Source organism: Triturus cristatus, chromosome 10 (genome assembly GCF_964204655.1).
Source record: "Triturus cristatus chromosome 10, aTriCri1.1, whole genome shotgun sequence".
Classification (NCBI taxonomy): Eukaryota; Metazoa; Chordata; class Amphibia; order Caudata; family Salamandridae; genus Triturus; species Triturus cristatus.
This window is the reverse complement of record NC_140593.1, coordinates 540,674,873-540,695,254: the sequence shown is the minus strand read 5'-3', so window position 1 is coordinate 540,695,254 and position 20,382 is coordinate 540,674,873. Positions and strand designations below refer to the sequence as shown.

General features: G+C 43.2%; 1 protein-coding gene across 1 annotated transcript in view; it reads right to left on the bottom strand.

Moving 5' to 3' along the window:
- XYLB (xylulokinase) overlaps positions 1 to 19,451 on the bottom strand; it is a 738,622-nt gene extending 719,171 nt beyond the window's left edge. The window contains exons 1-2 of the mRNA XM_085632025.1: positions 19,277 to 19,451; positions 5,623 to 5,705 (exon numbers count right to left, since the gene is read on the bottom strand). Of these exons, the coding sequence (XP_085488151.1) occupies positions 5,623 to 5,705; positions 19,277 to 19,324 (131 nt within the window). The 5' untranslated portion in view covers positions 19,325 to 19,451. The remainder of the gene's footprint in view (positions 1 to 5,622; positions 5,706 to 19,276) is intronic.
- Positions 19,452 to 20,382: the final 931 nt, after the last annotated feature.

Here is a 20,382-nt window from a genome sequence, read left to right as displayed (position 1 = left end):
GAAGGGATACAACTATGGCAAGGTCTCCTAATCATTAAAGACTACCTACAACAATTTCTGAAAGAGAAAACATGAAAAACACTGCTATTGGAACCAATATAAAGCCCTGACTCGAGCTACGGAAGGGCCTAGGACAGCTGGGCAACAGAGTGGAGGAACTGTAGAGGACAGTGGAAGATTTATCTGAAGAACAACAACAAGTGTGCAGATTACCATCCCCAGATGAGAACTTTGAAGAGCTTGAGACAAAGCAACAGGACTGGATTCACAGGCAAGCTAGAGAGGGATAACCTACTTTATATTGCCCCTCTTAAAACAGAAATAAAGACATCATCAGGAACTTCATGGTGGAGAATGGCTGAGACAGTATGGGTATGTTGGTGTTGTGGGATACAATAAAAGCAGTTCTTATTTTATATTTTATCTCAGCAACTGCTGAACGTAATAGGACTAGGGCTGTAGTTAGATCTAACCTAAACCAACAGAACTACAGGACTTGAAAATGACCCGGAAGCTATTTTGCCGACTAGGTGTGCTGAAAACAGTTACCTTTGAAAGGCCAGTTAGAGCCCTAGACCTAGCAAAGCTCAATACGCTGTGGCTAGAGCAAAACAAACATGTTATGCATCCAAAAACAAAGCTTGGAGGTTGATGGCCAGTAAATTGAGAGCAAGCTTAGCGAGTGAGAGGGTAAAGGAGAGGATGAGGGTGAAGTGGAGTGGTGTGGTCGATCAAAGATGTAGTATAGACATTCTGGACTCTTTCCTTGAAACTATACACATGAAAGCCAATATATGAGTAGGGCATAGGGAACTATATAAGAATCCAAGGAAGGCAATGAATCTTAAAGCTGCAGACAATTATTTTAGAAGCACCCACAGCCATAGTGCAAGTAAGAACGTGCGTACATAAGAATGTTAGGAAATCACCCAGCCCTTACAGACAACTTTCATGAAATATTCTGCACAAGCTTTGCACCACTATCAACCAGAGTATTCAACTCAGTTATTGAAATGGGCTCCTTGGCCAGCTCCATTTTGAATGTAGCGATTATAATTACACCCATGGTAAGTAAAGAACCCCAAAGGCTGTCCCTGCATATAAATGAAGATGCCAATATATTTACTGGTATCCTGGTGGCATAGTTGGACTCTTTTTGCCTGCTTTGCTTGATCCCACCAGTCTGGTTACATTCAGGACAACTGCTTGAGGATCACACAAAACAAGATAATTGGGCCATTCTCAAACATACATGAGCACACTGGGCTGCAGGCCACTTATTATCAAGGGGATCCTAAGAAGCTATCACAATCCCAGGGAAAATATCAGGTTAAACAGTATATCAACTAAGGATATATGAATCCAGATGGTGACTGGCTGAGGATGCACCCCTCCTTTATTTGCATTCACTCTAGAAATATTTTGCTGGCCGGGTCTGCAGCAATGACATCTGAGAAGTGAGATCTGGTAATGATCTATTCAAGCTCATGATGTTTGCTAAAGATTTCATGGTTCCAATTACAAATTCAATACACTCCCTTCTTTCAATTTTAGAGAAGTTGTCTCAGACTTCAAGATTAATTTGCAGAGGTTGGAGGCCCTTGCACTTAACAACCATCAAATCAGATAATGAAACTTAAAGCAAGCTTCCATATTAGATAGGTAGCCAATATTACCTACCTGGGGATCCAGATTGCACCCTTGATAGAACAGATTGCAGCTTTAAATTGCCCCCCACTTACCAAACAAATGCGTGGCATATAAGGACTCTCGATTGGGTTGAGAGGACAGTGGCGGTGAAAGTTAAAGTTTGTAAATTTATATCGCATGGCTCGTCAACCATGAGAGTATCCAGGCCCTATCCATGGGCACGGGAAGATTAAGTGATTTGCCCAGAATCACAGGATGTTGAGCTGATGCTGAGACTTGAACCCGGATCCCCAGCTCCTAAGTCAACAGCTCAGATTCTTTACTCTTTAATAAAACAGTTCCAAACCATAATCAATAATTTTTTGTGCGGAAGGGGAAACCCTAGAACAGCACTAATTTCCTCTACTTCCCATGACAAAAGGAGGGTTGTCACTTCTTAACTTGGTACATAATTACCAGGCAGCAAAGCTGCAATTCTTAGTGCGTATGGTAAGATGTGCTTGACCAAAAAATGTTGCTTCATAGAACACAGAATAGCTGGTGATCCATTCTAGTTACTTTCCAGGATAGCCTGACATCCTACAATCTAAGGACTTTACACCTCTTCTGTGACTATGGTTATGGTCAGTGTATGGGACAGATTGACAGTGCAGGTAGGTTCAGTTCTTTCCTATTCCTTGTGTATATGGATTTACTGCAATTCTGAATGGATTTCAACCATGGCTACATAAAAATTCCTTATGCTGGTCTCCTTTTTCAAAAACGAGCTGATAAAGACTTTTCAAGAAGTTAAATAATAATTTGTAAAGATTTGTAAAGATTGAAAAAGAAGGCGGCACTGAACCTTGAACCCAACAGTGAAAGCTGGGTACTCTAGATAGCTATATGTGTATGAAGCAACCATATGCAGGCTCACTTTGACAGTTACGTATCAAGGGAAGATTCTGGGCAGGAAAGGTGTTAGAGTGAACTGGGACAAATCCTTTCGCCTCGAATCAATCTCATTCCAGCTTCTGCAGAACACCTTTTTTTTTGCCACGCGCGTTTGCTACTTAATCCTAATGCTCTTTCTGTTTTGATGAATTCCACTTGCCACTTCACCTTCTACCCTTCTATCTTGCTGTAACTAAAACTATATATATACCTGCACCCGCTTCTCTGGATTCACATTTAGATTTGTTCTTCCAATGACCAGTGCTCCTGACGTTAACTCAATTAGCTTCTCAGCAGGGTTTTCTTCACTTCACCTTCTCTTTCTCCTCCTTTTTATTTTCCCGCCACGCCTGCCCACAGATCATCCATTTTCATTTCTTTTCTTTCTCATCTAACTGTTCTTAGTAAATCACTGAGCACATTACAAATCAGGCCAGCGCTATATGAAGAAGTTAAATAAGTACAAATTATTTTATGAAAATTTAACTGGCAACTTTGGATAAACTTACGAATTTGATCAATCGTTTGTTTGCCAAAAACAAGATTAAAGTTTCTTCAAATAATATTAATTCTAAGTATGTATGTCACTTACTGTCAATGAGCTACAAAGCAAGAGACCTTCGTCCATAAGGGATGTTTAGAATGAGCATGCAAGAAGGGTGGGAAGGGCTTGGATGATTGTGATATAATAAGGCTGGGGTGCTTGTAATGGGATTAAGGTAGAGAGAAGGTAGGTCCGGTTACGTGAGGAAGATGCAAATGGGTCTTGGTAATTAGAGGGATGGAGTGGTAGAGCAATGGGGCTTGATAAGAGGCAAGGGATGGTTGTAGGAGCAAGTGTGAGATGAAGAGTGGTAGGAGCTTTGGGGAATGTAGTGGTACAGGGGGGAAAAGCGGTGTCTCCACCTGGTATGGCTAAAACATTATTATGATGCGAGCATGACTATATTACCTCTTGTACATATAATAAAGACACAAGCCCTACCTTTAATAATGCTTACCTCCCTATAATAAAACCCTGTTGCAATATATCGCTAACAAGCTCTTCTGGTAAATCTCGCATAAGAGTGGATCACTAAACAAAGTCATGGGAAATGAGTTTTGGAATTTAAATAATGTTATTCCATAGCTGCCTTATTTTCTTGATTGCTTTGCCCTTTCATCACACTAATAGTAAAGTTTATTTCTCATCCTTTACTTTGCACCATAATATTTAGCAAGAATATCAGAAGCAAGCCCTGTCATACGCTTCTATGGAAGCTCCCCATACTGATGCTCTACTCCACACACGGCTCTTTAATAGTGTATCAAGTGGTTGGGACAGGACTGGCATGTCATGAGATTGATTTAACAGATGCACACTGTAATAATTAGGAGCAGTGGTTAATTTGTAAAATAAAAAGTGCCAGGGCTCTCCTCAGGCGGCAGTGCTAACAAGAGAAATGTACTGGTGCAAGCTGCCTCCTGACTAGAGCCCCGGGACTTAATATTCTGGAGAGGTCTTGGCCTAATGACTAGAACTGCCGCTTTCGGAGCTGGGGAACAGGGTTCGAGTCTCGGCATGGCTCAAAATCCTGTGAATCTGGGGGAAATCACATGAACTCTGAATGAGTGTGTCCTTAACTTGTGCTATAAGCACAGGTGCTGAGGATTAGGTGCCGGTGCTGAGCACCGGAAAGCACCGGCTCAAGTTAAGCACTGATTAGGAGGCATTGTAGATTTTATATACCCAGAATCATTTGATTACAATTTTAATTAATTATCCCCACCTTTTGAGCTTAGAAAATGAGTGAGGAATAGGGTCTGCGACTCATATCATTAAAGGGTGCACCTATTAACTCCATTCAGTTGAGTACTCGTACTTTCACCTGACACTTACCTGATGAGGCACTCAATGAATATGATCCCTACATCAATCCAGAAGTTTAACATACTATTACTTCAAAATGGCTTCTGTGTCTCATTGGCTAAGAGTGGAGTTACAATAGTAAATTGACCAATCCAATGTAACAGTCAATCAATTAACAATGGATTGAGGATTTGATATACATCTTGTCAGGTGCATTTCTATTCTGCAGGTACATGCCCTACTCTTCAGCAGGAACTAGAAACAAACACATTATATAGGCCCTGTTATGGATGGCCTGCTAAATGGGGTTACCGGTAACTCCAGGGTAGGGAATTAATATGAATTGGACATGGAGGTTCCCCTTGGAAATAAGAAATTACTGTGGGAATTGGTACTTGAGAGTCTGAGTCCCCACAGTAATTCCTCATTTTGATAGTGACTTTCACCTACAGAATTAGCTGCTTTTAGCAGCCAAAGTCTCCAGTGAAGTTAAGAGATATGCGGTTTTTCCGCGGATCTTTTGATTCCGATTGGCAGGTCCCCATCAAAGTTAAGAGGCCGCTCATAATGAGGTCTACAGTGACTTATATTTAAAATAAGGATCTGAAGTGTCTGCCTACTGGAAAGGCATGTGTATTGCATGAGAATGAGCATACGTTCATTTGTGGACTAGACCGTCCCCCAAACACACTGAAAAGAACAAACTAAGGCCAACAGTTCTACCTAAGGTGGTTGCAAAAAAAACAATTATCTATTTTCTATCTCTGTTATTTTTCTGTATCACTCACTTTCTTTTCCAGTGCACCTTGTCCTTATAAACATAACCGAAAAGTTGAAAAGAAGGTATGTACTAATTTGGGACTTGAAACAGCTCAGCATTTCCTATAGTCTTATAATTCTTTATGTGTTTCTGAAGAATTCACAACCTAGATGTAAGCTAAATGCCCATGCATCAGTATATGTTAATTAAAACTTCAATTTGATTATGGTGCGAGAACTTTGTGAAACCTAGCATGCACTGAACTGAAGAAACACAAGTTGTGTACATCAGTATTTTCTTGGTTTCTTACTTTCAACAGCATGTTTTCGAATGACATATCTTAGCAGTGGTACTGATTTCCCGGGCATAGTCTAGTTCCATTCTTTTCATCTTTTTGTTCATATTTTGATTGACGCGCTGTAAGCCTCACCTGAACTCCGGAAGATCTTTGTCAAAATGAACACTGTCTGTGTAGACAACTTTAAGATGTTCATCCACGGCAGTAACTTTCAGCTGCAAGATACAAGAGTTAATTACACCTAAGTTTTGTAAATAATAAATGTACCATTATAAACCTGAGATATACTAACTGTTGCCAACCAATGATATTCTTACAGAGTACACAAATTGTATCAACCCAGTAGTTGCAAATGACAGTTAAAAAACATAGCCAGACAAACACATTAGCTGGTTTGGTTTCACTGCATAAATCATAATTCTGAAATCATGATCGCTTAAAATAAGGTGAAGGGCCTTCATTGCCATATAGGTGGTGGATTGCAAAAACATTGTCTCTTTGAAATATTTATTGTTGCTTCTATTTTTGTTAACGTTAATTATATTATTATTGTATTCTGTATAAATTGTTGCATGCACTTTTGCAAATCAGTGGCTACTCTTATAGATAATAATCTTTTATTTCCCTTATTTCTTTTTTTTTAAAGACCTCGTAATATGTTATCATTTGGTGCACATTATATGTAGTGCACTGGGAAGAAGAAGAGTATACACTGTGAGAGACAGACAGCCTTGCTGCTTTGAAAAAGCTCCAATGAAGCAAAACTCATATCAATTGTGCAATGGTCCAAATCAAATGCCTGTGAATGCATACAGAGTAATGGAAATAAAGAATAAAGGAAATACTCAAAATGGGCATAAAAAAAATTATTGTCATACTGAGAAACAAAAGAAACTAATAGATATTTACCAGAGAGTGCACATCAACTACATGGTGAAAAATTGCTGATTATTTTCACAGCACTGCAGAGATGACAAGAGAGTACAGCGCACTACTGTATGATACAGATAACTTTTGACTTTAACCCAGTCTCGCACAACTAGGTGTCAACGGTTGGTGCTTTTAGGTTCTATTTTCAACTTAAACTTTGAAATTCATAACTCTGGTTCTATAGATTGGATTTTTGTTGTTTTGGTGTCCAATTATTTATTCATGTTTTCACTTTATTACTGCTTAAGTGCTGCATAAATACTTTACACATTGCCTTAAAGTTAAGCCTGACTGCTTTTGTGCCAAGCTATCAAAAGGTTAAGCACAGATTCATGTAGTGACTTTTGTGGTTCATCTTGACAGGGATTGTGGCAGTGGTTAAAGAAGAGCTCACACCCCCTTCAACCAACAACTCAATTTCTCACACCCATTATCGTAAAAAGGACCCTGAGTCTTTGTCTCTCCATAAGTCAGTGAAAAAGGTGATGGAGACTGAATGGAAAGAGGTGGATAGACATAATTTTGCTCGCTTTCTCTCCAAGAGATATCCATTTCAGGGATCTGCACGTGGATATCCTTCTATAGTTGAGTGGATTCCCTGATGACAGGGCTCTCTTCTCAGGGAGCTATAATCTCAGAGGATGCTTTGACCTTAGACCCTGTGAACAAGCGGATAGATGTGGCTCTGAAGAGGCCTTATGCGGCTCTAATTTTGCCACTCGAGCAGCAGCTTTTACTAACTACACAGTGCAGTCTCTGATTAAGGATTTTCAGAGTTTAGCGGAGATGTTGGAACAAGGAGGGGATGTGGCTGCAATTTTGGCAATAATAGAACAGCAGGTCGAATTCCTGACTATAAAGAAGCAGATGTGGAGTTACTCAATGGAGGGAGGCTAAAATATTTCCTGCACATGTGGGAAGACTCGATTCAGGACAGATGGGATCTTCAAATGGTCCGAGACGGATATCAGTTAGAATGAGATTCAGATAGGATTCTAGTGTCTCACCCCACAAGGGTATCCTGAGAGCCCAACCTATTTCAATCAGATACTTAAAAATAATTTAGAGACTCTACAGCTACCATGTATTTCAACCCTAATACAATATATCCATGATCTCTTGATCGCATTGATGACCAATGGAGCTTTGTAAGCAAGACAATTGCTCTGCTCAACCATTTGGCTGAGAACTGGCATATGGTCTCACCCGAGAAATTACAATACTATCAAAAGGAAGTTATGTACCTGGGACACCAGATACAAAAAGGGAGCAAGGGGTGTGTCTCATGAACGCATGGAGACCATTCTAAGAATGAAGATCCCAACTACTCAGTGAGAAGTGTGAAGGTTCTTGGACATAGTTGGCTACTGCAGCGGTGAACCTGAGCATTTAGCAAACTGAGAGGATAGTGATGGATTACCCCCTAATTGTGATGATACCCCACTCCATTGAGATCCTTATGACCGTACCCAAATCCACCATTTGACAAACAGCTGCTTAACTCGTTATGAGAGAATCATTTTGACAGAAGAAAACGTTTCCATCAGGAGAAGGTAACACACTAAACCCTGATTCTCTGTCGCCAACCCCAGAGTGAGAAAATAGGGGTGAATTTGATTATGACCATGTTATTGTTACCGAGTTGTGCACAAAACTGAGACCTGACATACTGATTGTACTCCTTCCCGAATCTTACCATACCCTTTTTGTTGAAGGGTCCTGCTTAAGAGACCAACGAGGCATTTTAAGAGCTGCTTATGCTGTGTGTACAGGGAGTGGAGTCGTGGAAGCGTCCTACTTGTGTCATGCAACGCCTGTGCAAGTAGCTAAACTAATTGCCCTTAGCAGGGTCTGCTGTACATCAGAAGGCTCACAAGTCACTATATATACTATATATACTGACAGCCAGTATGGGATCGGATTTTTGTGTGACTTAGGGCAGTTGTGGTAACAGCAAGGTTTCATGTACTCCAATTTAGAATGGACTATTTGCCTCAAATGTATTGGATGCTTTAAAGTTGCCAAGAGAAATTGCTGTGCTGCAGTGTGCTGCACACAAGTGTGGCAGTGATTTTGACACCAGAGGCAACCGCTATGCAGATGCAATTGCCCGATACTGCACTCTTGAGTCCAGCACCGTCCACATGGATGAACCATGCAATTAAGAAGGAAAGACCATTTCCAATATGTTACTGAATACTGTACATACTTTCAATGAACGAAGGGAACTGCAACATACTTCCCCAGAACTAGAGAAGGCCAAATGGGAAAAGATGGAGTGTGTGAAGGAAGCCAGTGACATTTGGGCATCCAGTGATAGGAAGCCAGTCCTCCCTGATTCACTCTTACCTGCAATGGTGTAGCACATGCATGACCCAACATATGTGGGTTGAGACGGAATGGTGTCCACCTTCTGGCTTTATTAGTTCAATCCCCATTTCCGATCAATGGCAGAAAGGTGGTGCCAGTGCTGTGCTACCTGCCAGAAACCGAATGTGGGCGAAAGAGTTCTGGTGACCATGAGCCACTTTGGAAAGTCCAATGGTCCCTACTATCGTCTCCGGATTGATTTTGTGGATATGCCTTGATGTAACCAACTGAAGTATATTCTCGTTATTGGCTGCCTGTTTTCATGATGGGTCGAGGCATATTCCACTAGGAGATGTGACAGTCTAACTGTTGCCAAGTTATTGCTGCAGGAGTTAATACTGTGATTCAGGATACCAGTTCAACTTGAATCAGATCATGGAATTCACTTTAAGAGTGAGATAATGCAGTTGCTGAGTACAGCCTTAGGGATTGACCAGAAATGTCACTGTAGCTACAGGCCTGAGGCGACAGGCAGTGTGGAAAGTTTTTTTTTTATTGAATTTTATTGATTACAAATTACAGTCAGAGTGCAGCGATACAATCTGTATACAAATTCACCTTAACAGACATATCATCGCAAATATGTAGCTCAAATCATAGCATAAATGTGACAAATAGGCTATATAATAAAAAATAAAAAAAAGAACAAACACATGAAAGTCGAACATTACAGAACTAATGCAGTGCAGTGCAATTGTACACATTAAATCCCAGACTGCCATCTGTTAAGTATAACATATTAATGAAGCAATGTATTCAATCCAGTGCTGCCCCTACAGAGACTAGAGTTCTATATCATATCAGGGTTTTCCAACAAATAGCATGCAGGAGGGGCCCAAAAGTCTTTTGGTCTAGAAGCCTCTGGAAGTTCTTCTGCATATGTGGCCAATTGTGCTTTACAATAAACAAGCTCTTTCAACCATTGTCTCACCTTTGGTGCTATTTTACTACCCCAGTGTTTAGCAACCATGCGTTTCGCCAATAACGCAGTAACAGCAACAATGCGTCTGTTGCAGGGCTTTCATTTTTTTACCAGACCTAATAAACATATCTCAGGCGAGCATTTCACAGTTTCCTGTATAATCAACGTGCGTGTCCGGGTAACAATTATCCAGAAGTGATTGATGGGACTGCATGGAGAGAGGCCTATATGACTCACATCAGTTAGCTACTTTGTCTGGTTTTAACAACTTAACTATTAGGGCTTCTCGGAGAGAGAGGGAGAGTATACCCGCCTCGTATGCCCCAGCATAGACCTCCAGTAGCCGGGGAGCCAGCAGGTCCACATAGGCTTTATAAAATTCGCTTGGCAAGCCATCAAGGCCAGCCGCTTTGCCATTGGGAAGTGACATTATGGCCTCTTTAACGCCCTCAACCGTCAAGGGCTGCGTGAGGTACTCCTTCTGTCCAAGGGACAGCCGGCCCAGCGCTATGGTACCATGTGAAATCAGATTCCAACACCGGTGATACCGGGCCATAGAATTCAGAAAAAAAACCTCATGAACACCTGACTAATGTCCTGGGTGGTATAATGAGTCTCCGAATTGTCATCTAGCATTTCTACAATATGATCCTGATTTACCGACGGTCGCAATTTACTAGCCAGGGAGTGGCTCAGCCTGCCTTCTTCACCATACTGCCTTTGCAACCCACCTCCTGGATCTATGCCATGATTCTTGCTCAGCCGTCTCATCATATTTGGATATTAAATCACTAGTTTGGGCCAACAGAGTGGGGTACGGGTCCGAGCGTATGCACATTCCAACTCACGTATCTTATCTCCTAACGTGCGCAGCTTAGTTCGCAGTGACTTTAAGACCCCTTCTTGGGCCCCAATACACTCCCCACGAATTGTAACTTTAAAGGCCTCCCACAAAGTCCAAGATCTCTCTACCGTGCCCTCATTCTCAGCAAAATAATTAGCAATAGATGTCCCGATCGTGACACAGAATACTTGATCCAGCAGTGCCGTCGGCTGTAGGCGCCACTTAAAGGGGCTTCGAGAAAGTCGGCACCGTCAGCTCCAAAAATAACAGGGGAGGGGTCGGAGATTGTCTTAGACAGATGTCGGACCGACGTAGTCCCTGCACTAACCTCCTTAGATACAAGCCAGTAATCCAATCTGGACCACAAGCCGTGCGCAGTGGACACGAATGTACCCTCCCTGCCAGCCGGGTTACCGCATCACCACACATCCACAAGGCCTTCCGCCCTCATTATCTTGCTAATCATCTGTGCAGCATGTTTGCCATGCCATATAGTGTTGGCAGATCTATCCAATTGTGAGTCCAAATACACATTTAAGTCACCGCCCCAGATCACTGCCGCAGAGGGCAACGCCGCCATCTTCCTTCAGATGTCATTATAAAACACGGGGTCATCCACGTTAGGGCCATATGAGTTTACAAATAAGAGCCTCATACCACCCGAGCAGCCCCCCAGAAGGAGTACCCTTCCTTGATCATCTTTCTCAGAGTGAGTCAGCGTAAATGGAGTTCCCCACCTTATCAATATTAGCACCCCTCTCGAATATGCAGAGTATGACGATGCAACCCTGATCACAGTCCAGCGTGATCCTACATTCTGCTCTGTGTGTTTAGTGAGGTGCGCTTCCTTTAGAAACGCCACCAGGACATCGTGCCGGTCTAAGTACGCTAAATATTTACAAATCGTTTTGGGGTTATTGAGGCCCCGCACATTCCAAGTCAACAATTTAAAAGAACCACCAGGACTGTATCTTACCTATTTGTGACCAGCTGTTATGATGTTTACATAAAGTTCTAACAGTACTAGGAATTGGATCTACTGACACATGCAAACTGCATTGCACCTGCAACAAAATATAAACAATTAACCCTCCCCCCACCCACTTCAGCACCCTCAACTTGCCAAAGCCATTCAAGAAAAAAGAAAACAGAACCCACTTAAAGAACTTATTTCACAAAAAATTCCGTGGTACACCCATGGGGGATACACCAGAGTGCAACCAGCCTCTCTGGTGTGAAGGGAGGTGGCCGAACAGCATGAACACCTCAATCATCAATTACATAACCATGCATAGGTGGGCAAATGCATATATAACATGTGTCAACAATATTATACAGTACTCACACATCAATGGACAAATATTCGACCAGGAGGCAAACAGGATATGCATTGTTCGAACAGCTTTTACATACACCCATACCCATATGCAGGTTCTGGACAATAATTACCACCTCTAAATTACAGTATATGACCCAGCAGTCATAGTTGTTCATGCAGGCTGGCGGCCATCAGTCCTCTTCTTCGTCCGGTCTACCAGAAGATTTGTGCCGTCTCTGTTTAAGTGGTTTAGCGTACTCCATAGCTGATTTGGGATTGGTGTAAATTCTAGGTTTACTTTCTGTGCCGATGCGCAGCCTGGCTGGAAATAACATGGCAGACGGAACGTTCTCAGCCATTAGTAGTTTCTTTACAGGCTGGAATTCCCTCCTCGCATGAACATACTAAAATGTTTACATCATTTATATTGTTTCTAGATCCCTTCCCCTGAAGAAGGGCCGCAGAAAGGCCCGAAATGCATTGGGCAAGCATGAATATGATCAGCAACAAGCTTATTGTATTTTTGTAAATGAATATGGCATAAATTGTGATGTCAACAATATTAAAATGTCATTATATATTTGAGCAATTCACGAAAAATTGTTTTCATTGTAAATCAAAATCTGATGAATAGAAAAATTATTGCCACTATTATTGTTTAGAATCGCCAGCATCAGCTAATAGGGAAGGTTGCTCCGAGAGCAAGTCCTGATCCACTTGCATAATTCTTCATGGAATTCCCTCCTCGCCATCTGGACCGTTGCAGTGAAACCCGGGTAGAAAGCCAAGTTATTCCCGTGGAACGTATGGTTCCTTTCTCATGGGACATCCGCAGAACTGAATCACGGTCCCTGTAATTTAACAGGCGGGCAATGATCGGCCTCGGCGGGGCACCCGGGAGAGGGCAGACCGCCAGGGTTCGGTGGGCTCTTTCAACGATCAGCATTGCGGACAGGTTTTCAACTCCAAAGAGCTCACGGAGCATTTCCAAAACATATGACTCCTTTCTCCCGGTGTTGGTGGATTCCGGCAGGCCAGTAATTCTTAGGTTGTTGCGTCGAGACCTGGCCTCCAGGTCATCATTTTTCACCTGAATAACTGTGAGCACCTTTTCCATGTCGAGGATTTTGGATGCAGCATTTTGTAGGCTGTCCTCTGCATCTGAGATGCGCTTTTCAGCTTCTCCCAATCTGGTGCCACGCTTATCTAGCTCCCCGGACATATGGTCCATTCTGAGATTAAGCGCATCGATTTTGCCATCTATGGATTGCAGGTTACTCTGCATGGTGAGAAGTGTAGCTTCAAGTGTTGATGGGATCTCAGAAGGAGCATCAAGCTCAGAGTCCGAAGTAGCCCTCTGCTGCGATTTGCCAAACTTTCCGGACTCAAAGGTAACGCGGAGTTGATTCTTGTCTGATTTACTCATTTTTTATCCCTGTGTGTGTCACAGCTATACCTGTAGATCATGTCCCTGGGGTTTACCCTGTGTCTCTCAACTCTGCTGGACAACAGGGCCTTCACACACAGCGGGGGGCCTCGTCAGGTCAAACAGGCCACCCACACCGCAAGATGTCTCAGAGCCTTTCAATTGCATGCTTACATGCTTCATTAAAAGATGTGTCTGTCTTCCCCCCACTGCCCAGAGCCCAGGTACACCCCAAACCAGGAGTGGTCTGGTTCTATCCACAGCACCCTTACCAGTGCATATTTTATTGTCTTGGCATGGGCTTGGCGAAGGGGCAGGGTGTCACTGGTCTCTGCATGTAAGTAGCACTGGCGTCGTGGGGTCTGCTGGCCACTGCCACTCGGACCAGGTTATCGCAGCAATGTCCACAGGTCCAGAGCAATCAGCGCAGCACAATAGGTCCCGCACCCGTCTCGGGACTCACTCCAGGAAGTGATAGGGATCCCCAGGTGTGGCCCCTGCAGTGTGGGCCTCCAGTAATAACCTGCTTAAATCACCGGGGGAGGGGAGGCCTTAGCCACCTGACATGCTATACTGGCACAGTCTACGGATCGGGAGGGCCCCTCAGCTGGGACCCGCCACTACAATTGGGAGGCTTTCGATCACTGTGCGCCTCATGACAGCGGGTAGATGTCCGGGGCGCATATACAGCGCAGCGTCAGGAATCACCTCGGTGCCCCGCATGCAGGAACAGGGACGTTAAACTCTCCACGTGGGCACCACCACTCAAAGTACTCCCGTATACAGCAGGCCGCACAAACAGAGTCCCGCCAGGCCGAGGTGCCGAGGCCGCACTCACTGAACTTAGGCCCCTGAGTGCAAGGGCAAACTCGTTTATTCCCAGCAGCGTCGCCCTCTAGTCACCAGCAGGGGAATCACCTAAGGCCCAGCAGCCACCAAGAAGCGTCCGGCGCCTCACAGCAGGGTCCGAGGGGGCAGATGCATAGGCCTCCAACTCTGCTGTCGCAGCTCCCAGTCCGCCGCCGGCAGATTGTCGCAGCACTCGCTAAGCACCGGATCAGGGAGTCAGGACCCGAACTCAGCTTAGGTGCCCCCAGCACAGGCAGGCATCGTGCGGTGCCGCCTCAGCAAACTCTACTACCAGATCACGGTCGGGCCTCCTCCGATTCATGGTCGGGCCTCCTCCGATTCACGCAGCCGCCATGTTGTCAGCGAGGCCTCGGCAGCAGCGATTCATAAGTGCAGGATTCCAGGCGGAGCATCATCTCTTTGCCTCTCTGGAGCCGTCCACAGCATCACAGCCACATCACCCTCCGTGTTTTGACGATGGCTGTCGGAATTACAGCAGGATTATGGGTGGATACAATGTTCGGCCGGCAGAGCTGTACTAAGGAGCAGCCATCTTGTTGTGCGCCCTCTAATGCCCCCAGGCATTGTAGAAAGGTTGAATGTAATGATCAAAGCTAAAATGGCTAAAATCTGTGTCTCTACATTGCTCAAATGACCTGATGCTCTTCCTTTGGTGCTAATGAGTATCTGAAGTACTTCTTGTAAGCGAGCTGGATTGTCTCCCCTCAAGGTGCTGATGGGGAGAGTCATGCGAACTCCTTCTGATAATGCAGCTCCTCTTGTAAATATTACAGATGACCTGGTTCTCGAGTACTGCAGTTCTAATATGGTGCGTTCTATCTCTCATCGGGTCGAAGCTGCTACCCCAGCTGTACAAGTCTCTCCAGGACATGATTTGAACCACATCATGTCAAGAAACACGTTCGCAACTCTTGCTTGGTGGAGCACTGGAGAGGCCCTTACCAGGTGATCCTGGTCACCAACACTGCCATCAAGTGCGCTGCTCTGCTGAACTGGATACACGTCTCCCACACCAAGAGAGCGAGATGAGATAGGATAGTGAATTAGAAGAGCCAGAGCAGACTGACTAACCTTAAATTGTGAATGAAAGCCTAGACTTCACCACTTTCAAACGCACTAAAAGAAAGAGAAAGGTCAACTCAAAATATTCAATTGGTCCTACCTTGAAAAGTATCAACTTTGAATCTGATGATTGCCTGACTCACACTGACAAACCTCCCTGGGACAAAGACAAGGCATCCCACGAGCACACTCACGCTGATCACTGACAAGCACTGAAACAACAGTCAGAGAATTAGGGTAATGGCCAGAGAACACTAGCTCCTTTAGGCCTCCAGTCAATGCATTTGATGCAGAATAAAAATCATTATAGCTTCAGAGATAGGCTAGTGACGATAGGGTAGAACCTAGAGAAATAACCCTCATCATTTAAGAATCTGAGGTTTCTTTGATCTGGTTTAAGCTAACCTGGCACAGCATCGCTGCAAAATGTTTCTTGTAAGTTTGGCAGTTGCCATTTCCGTTTCTATATTTGGATGACTGTTGGATATTTATCTATTGGGAGGGGATATCCCTCAGGCTCTCAGAAAATCCAACCCTAAGTCTGTAATTGCTCCACCGGCACGCAATAGTAAAGTCTCACACGTCCCACAGCATGAGAGTGTTTATAGTTATAATGTGCATTATCAAATGCTAGCTGAGCATGTCAAAGTTATGGAAGCAGAAAATGGCTTTGTGTGCTCCTAGCTTCCAGCCTCTCTGGCTGAGGAAGCAGCATATTTTCATTTACCTTTGTCCTACTTCTCTTCATGCTCTGTTTTCTTAAATCTATTCTATCAATAGGATTCCATTGAATTGTTCTATTACGATTCTGATAACCTGTTAGAAGATGTGGCAATTGTAACCGGTGCAAATCTGTATTTGTGGGCTACTAAACGTATTTAGCGTTCTTACAAAGGGTTTAAGCCAAGGGATAAGCGTGAGTATATGATGGAAAACCTTTCACCTGTAACTAACATGAGCGCTACTAACCAGATCATGCATGCTGTAACTTGTGAAATTAGTAAAGATGAAGCAGTATTCGTGGACAATCTAAATGAGAGGATAAGAACTGATTTAGAGAAGGGGGAGGAAAGACAGGTGAGAAACATGTTATTGGAAAGGTTCGGAGACTTTAAAGGAACCACCTCCAAGATTGAGCATTGATTTCACAAAGAAGGGATTTTTATGTATAATAAGGCAGTCAGAAGGAAATGAGACTGTTGAGAAATTGGGATGGACCAAATGTGAGCATAATTATTTAGTTGAGGGAGAAACCTTTTCAATATTCGAGGTAAGCATAAAAGGCATAAATTGCATGAGTGGTAAATCAGCCTACTTCCAGTTGCCGCATAATTTAGTAGGTTGTTGAAATGCAGTCCTAGTTTTCCCTAAGATTTATCACACAAACAAGTTAGATTTCCCCCTTGAGCAATACATAAAGTGAAGCAGGCATAGTTTTGGGCAGATTCTTAGTGACATTTTCAGAGCACTCATACCTTCTATAGCAATGACACTAAATAATGTAAAGATTGGAAATCTGTCCACATTGGTATATCAGATTACACAGCAGGAGCACTAACAATAATCAATGAAGAATTGCTTGGAATGAGAGCTATGATTATGCAAAATCCCCTTGTGTTGGATTTAGTCCTCGCAAAGGAGGGCGGAGTTTGCAAAGTCTTTCATTCTCGGGAATGCTGTGCTTATATTCTCCACATAGACAAGCAGCTTGTCGACTACGTTATTAATATCACAAAAATAACGCACAAACTAACTGAGCTGGAACAGTCGGGTGAATGGGAAGGGTTAGGTTCTATATTTGGATTGATTGGAAGAGGCTTAGTGAAGATAGGGCTGTGGCTTGGTAGTGTGGGTGAAGGAGCTCTAAAATTATTTTTGACACCTTTCTTCGGTATACTAATCAGCATTGTATGTGTACTTATTTTCCTCAAATTTTGCAAGAGAATTTCATCAAGAAAAGGTATCGATTATGGGTATAAGAAGTGGTCAGCAATGTGAGAACGAAAAAGGAAGAGACTTGATGTGAAGGCTGAAGAAATGCAAAGTGATTTATATGACACCTTGAAGGACTTGGGAGAATCCAAGGAGAAGAACCAAAGTTAATGAATGAAGTTCTGTAATAAAGAGAAAAAGTGAGAGAATATGAAGGGGCTGTGGGAGTTGTTTCCCTTTTCTTTATTTTAATGATTTAGAAACTGGGCTTATGCTAACATAATTCTGTGTTTACATTGTCCAACATCTTGAAACACTGTGGCAGTATATCACGTGATGACTAGTATTTCTGTTTCTTGTTCTAAGTAAAGATGTGCAAGCATGCAGTGACAATAAAGAATGTTCCCTGAGATTTTCCCCATCACCATGCTCAATCGAGGACATTCCATCTTAGGCTGTCGGCGTACAATGTATCAACTAGTATGTATGAATAAAGCTGTGAGAACAACTAATCCCATGTAATACTACTAAGAGAGTATCCTCAAATGTATTTTGTAGTGAAATGTTTCTATCTTCTCGTCCCGCTTTGGTGCATATCTGGACAACCATATATTCATGTATTACTCTATGAAAGTCTTTGACTAAAGTCCTATAAAAGGACGTGCATTTTTCTGCGTTGGAAACCCCCCTATCCCCTACCTTCAGAAGGTGAATTTGTACCGGTTTTTATATAGAACTTTACTGAGTTCTTTCTACTTTTGATTTGTATGACTTTGCTACTAAACTTATTGACGGCACAATTCATATAGTACACCTATTAATCCCTTATATAAAATTTTAAACTATAACTGGTGTCTGTCATTCGTTTCAGAAAGTCTCAATACTGGTTACTGTGATTTCAAATGTTCCATTGACGGGTCCATTCGGGGAGCAACAAAGTCCATATTGGGACTACTCCGCTACAGGTCCTAGCCATTGGCGTGCTTCGGTATGATCATTTTAGACAAGTTTGTGTGCCAACACATGTATGCCATACAATCATACATACACGCCAGCCAGTAAATGAAGGCTTTCACTTACGAAATAGCCAGACCTATTGGCTTTGTCGATACAGGTTGAGAGCTGTCATTGGAGCATATTTTTATAACGCGAGCTGGGAAGGGTCACTATGTTAGTAACTAACTTGTCACATGCGTCCTTTTAATAGGGAATAGTGAATATAGATATTGAAGTAAAATGTGAGAAGGGGGTGTTGTGTTGGTCAGTATGAGCCCTATCTGAAGAAACATAATACCATTTAAACATTCATGCTCAGCTAGAGAAACTCCCCACAAGTGAATTAACTTCAAACGCCTGAATGACCTTTATATTTCCTACAAAAACAAAAATGCGCATGAAAGTGGACTTTGAAAGGTTGTTTTGAGAACGAAAAAAAAGAAACATGCGGTGTGTCATGTGACGCCTGTTCTCTAAGTATGTCATTTATCATGTGACTCAAAACAAATATGCCGGACTGCTCTGAAATGTTGGCAATTAAGACGTACGTCCTGTTGGAGGCAGTAGAGAGCAGATCTACTACAGACAGTTGCCAACGCGTGGTGTTTTCTCCCGCCAGCGATCAGGAAGCAGAGAGCAAGAGACAGCCGAGGAGGAGCGCTGGCAGGAAACTCGTCCCTCTGGCTGCCCGCCGCATTTCTGAATAGATGTTTGTGTCACTTCATTTCTGTGATTTTTTTTGTTATTATACCTTTCTTTACATCGACTGTCGTCCTGGACGAACTCAGATAATTTAAACTCATCTCACTGGCTGCAAGAAGAAACCCACTCCCTGCCGTTTCTGAATGGGAAACTCAAATTAAGATCCCGCGCGTGCAGGTCTGTCTTCTCGCGCACACAGAGTGAAGGTTACAATGTGCCATGAAGAAGGCGTCTTGGCGGTCTCGCCTCACGAGGGTTGTTTTCATTGACATTAATGTCACAGGGTTTGAAGTGCCACATTTTCAAAATCGCCACCAAACTCAACTGCGTGTCGCCCCGAAATATCGTCACGTTCTGCCTCCCCGCGAGAACCAATGAGTCCCTAACCCGGTCTCTGAGGAGATGTCTGTTTACCTGCTGGGTGCTGAAGTCGAAGCCCAGGTACTTGGCACAAGAGGCCATGTTTGTTCCAAGCAGGATGCTGGGTCTCTCTGCTCTGCCGATGGCCCGTGGCTGCTGCTAGGTTCCGGGAAGTCGTAGCAAACTGTGTACTGCAGTCCACCCGGTTTTCCTGCTGGTGGATGTTTTCATTTCGAAGTAAATTAGTAACTAGCAAAAGCTGCTATTTTTTTAAGCACTCTGCGCCGTTTTGTCGCAGGGTAAACTTAAAACCCTATTGATCGCATTTTATTATCGGACATGCGTGTAATCTACATGCCAGCACTTTATCTGTAGTAGACTTTTTAATTTCTTGTGTACAGGTTCCTGTTTTTTTTTAGCCTTTTCTTTATTATCCCACTCGCACATTTCAGTCCAATGCAAGCTAGAGGCAAGCACATTTTCCATAATTGCTATCCAATTAAAGCCATGCGCTAATCTTGGATAAATGAAGTTGATCTGGTTGTTAAGTATCTCTGTCTTTATCACTCATTCAGTGTGATGCAGCTCGTGACGGGTGTCCACCAGCAAAATGCTACACCTAACACAGTTCAAGTAAAAGTGGAAGAAAGTGCAGTCATGTTGGAGCTGGCCATTGTTAACGCTGTATGGCAAACCAGAATTTCCTGCTTTTTGTTTTTGTTTGGGTTAGGGTGACCAGATTTTACTAAGGCAAAAACCGGGACAATCAATAACAAGCATTGGCATAGCCAATAGGTCTCGCTTTTGGGACCTTATAAGTGATTAGCCATGCAACACTTGATGTTGTTTAATGAAGGATATTGTGCAGAATAACTAAACACTTATAATGTCCCAAAGGCGAGACCTATTGGCTATGCATTGTGGGGGCCTTATAACTGTTTAGGTAGAGCTATTGACTTTGCCAATGTTTCTAAGCTGTGCTGTAGAGAAGTGTGGCTGCTGTGCAGCATGCTGAGAAGTTGTAATTAAAAAGTGTAAGAATCACTGAGTGGTGCTGTGGTGTTATTGAGTGATGCTGTGCTGGCCCTGAGTTATGCAGTGGTGGCGTTGAGTGATGCTGTGGTGGCGTTGAGTGATGCTGTGGTGGCTCTGAGTGATGC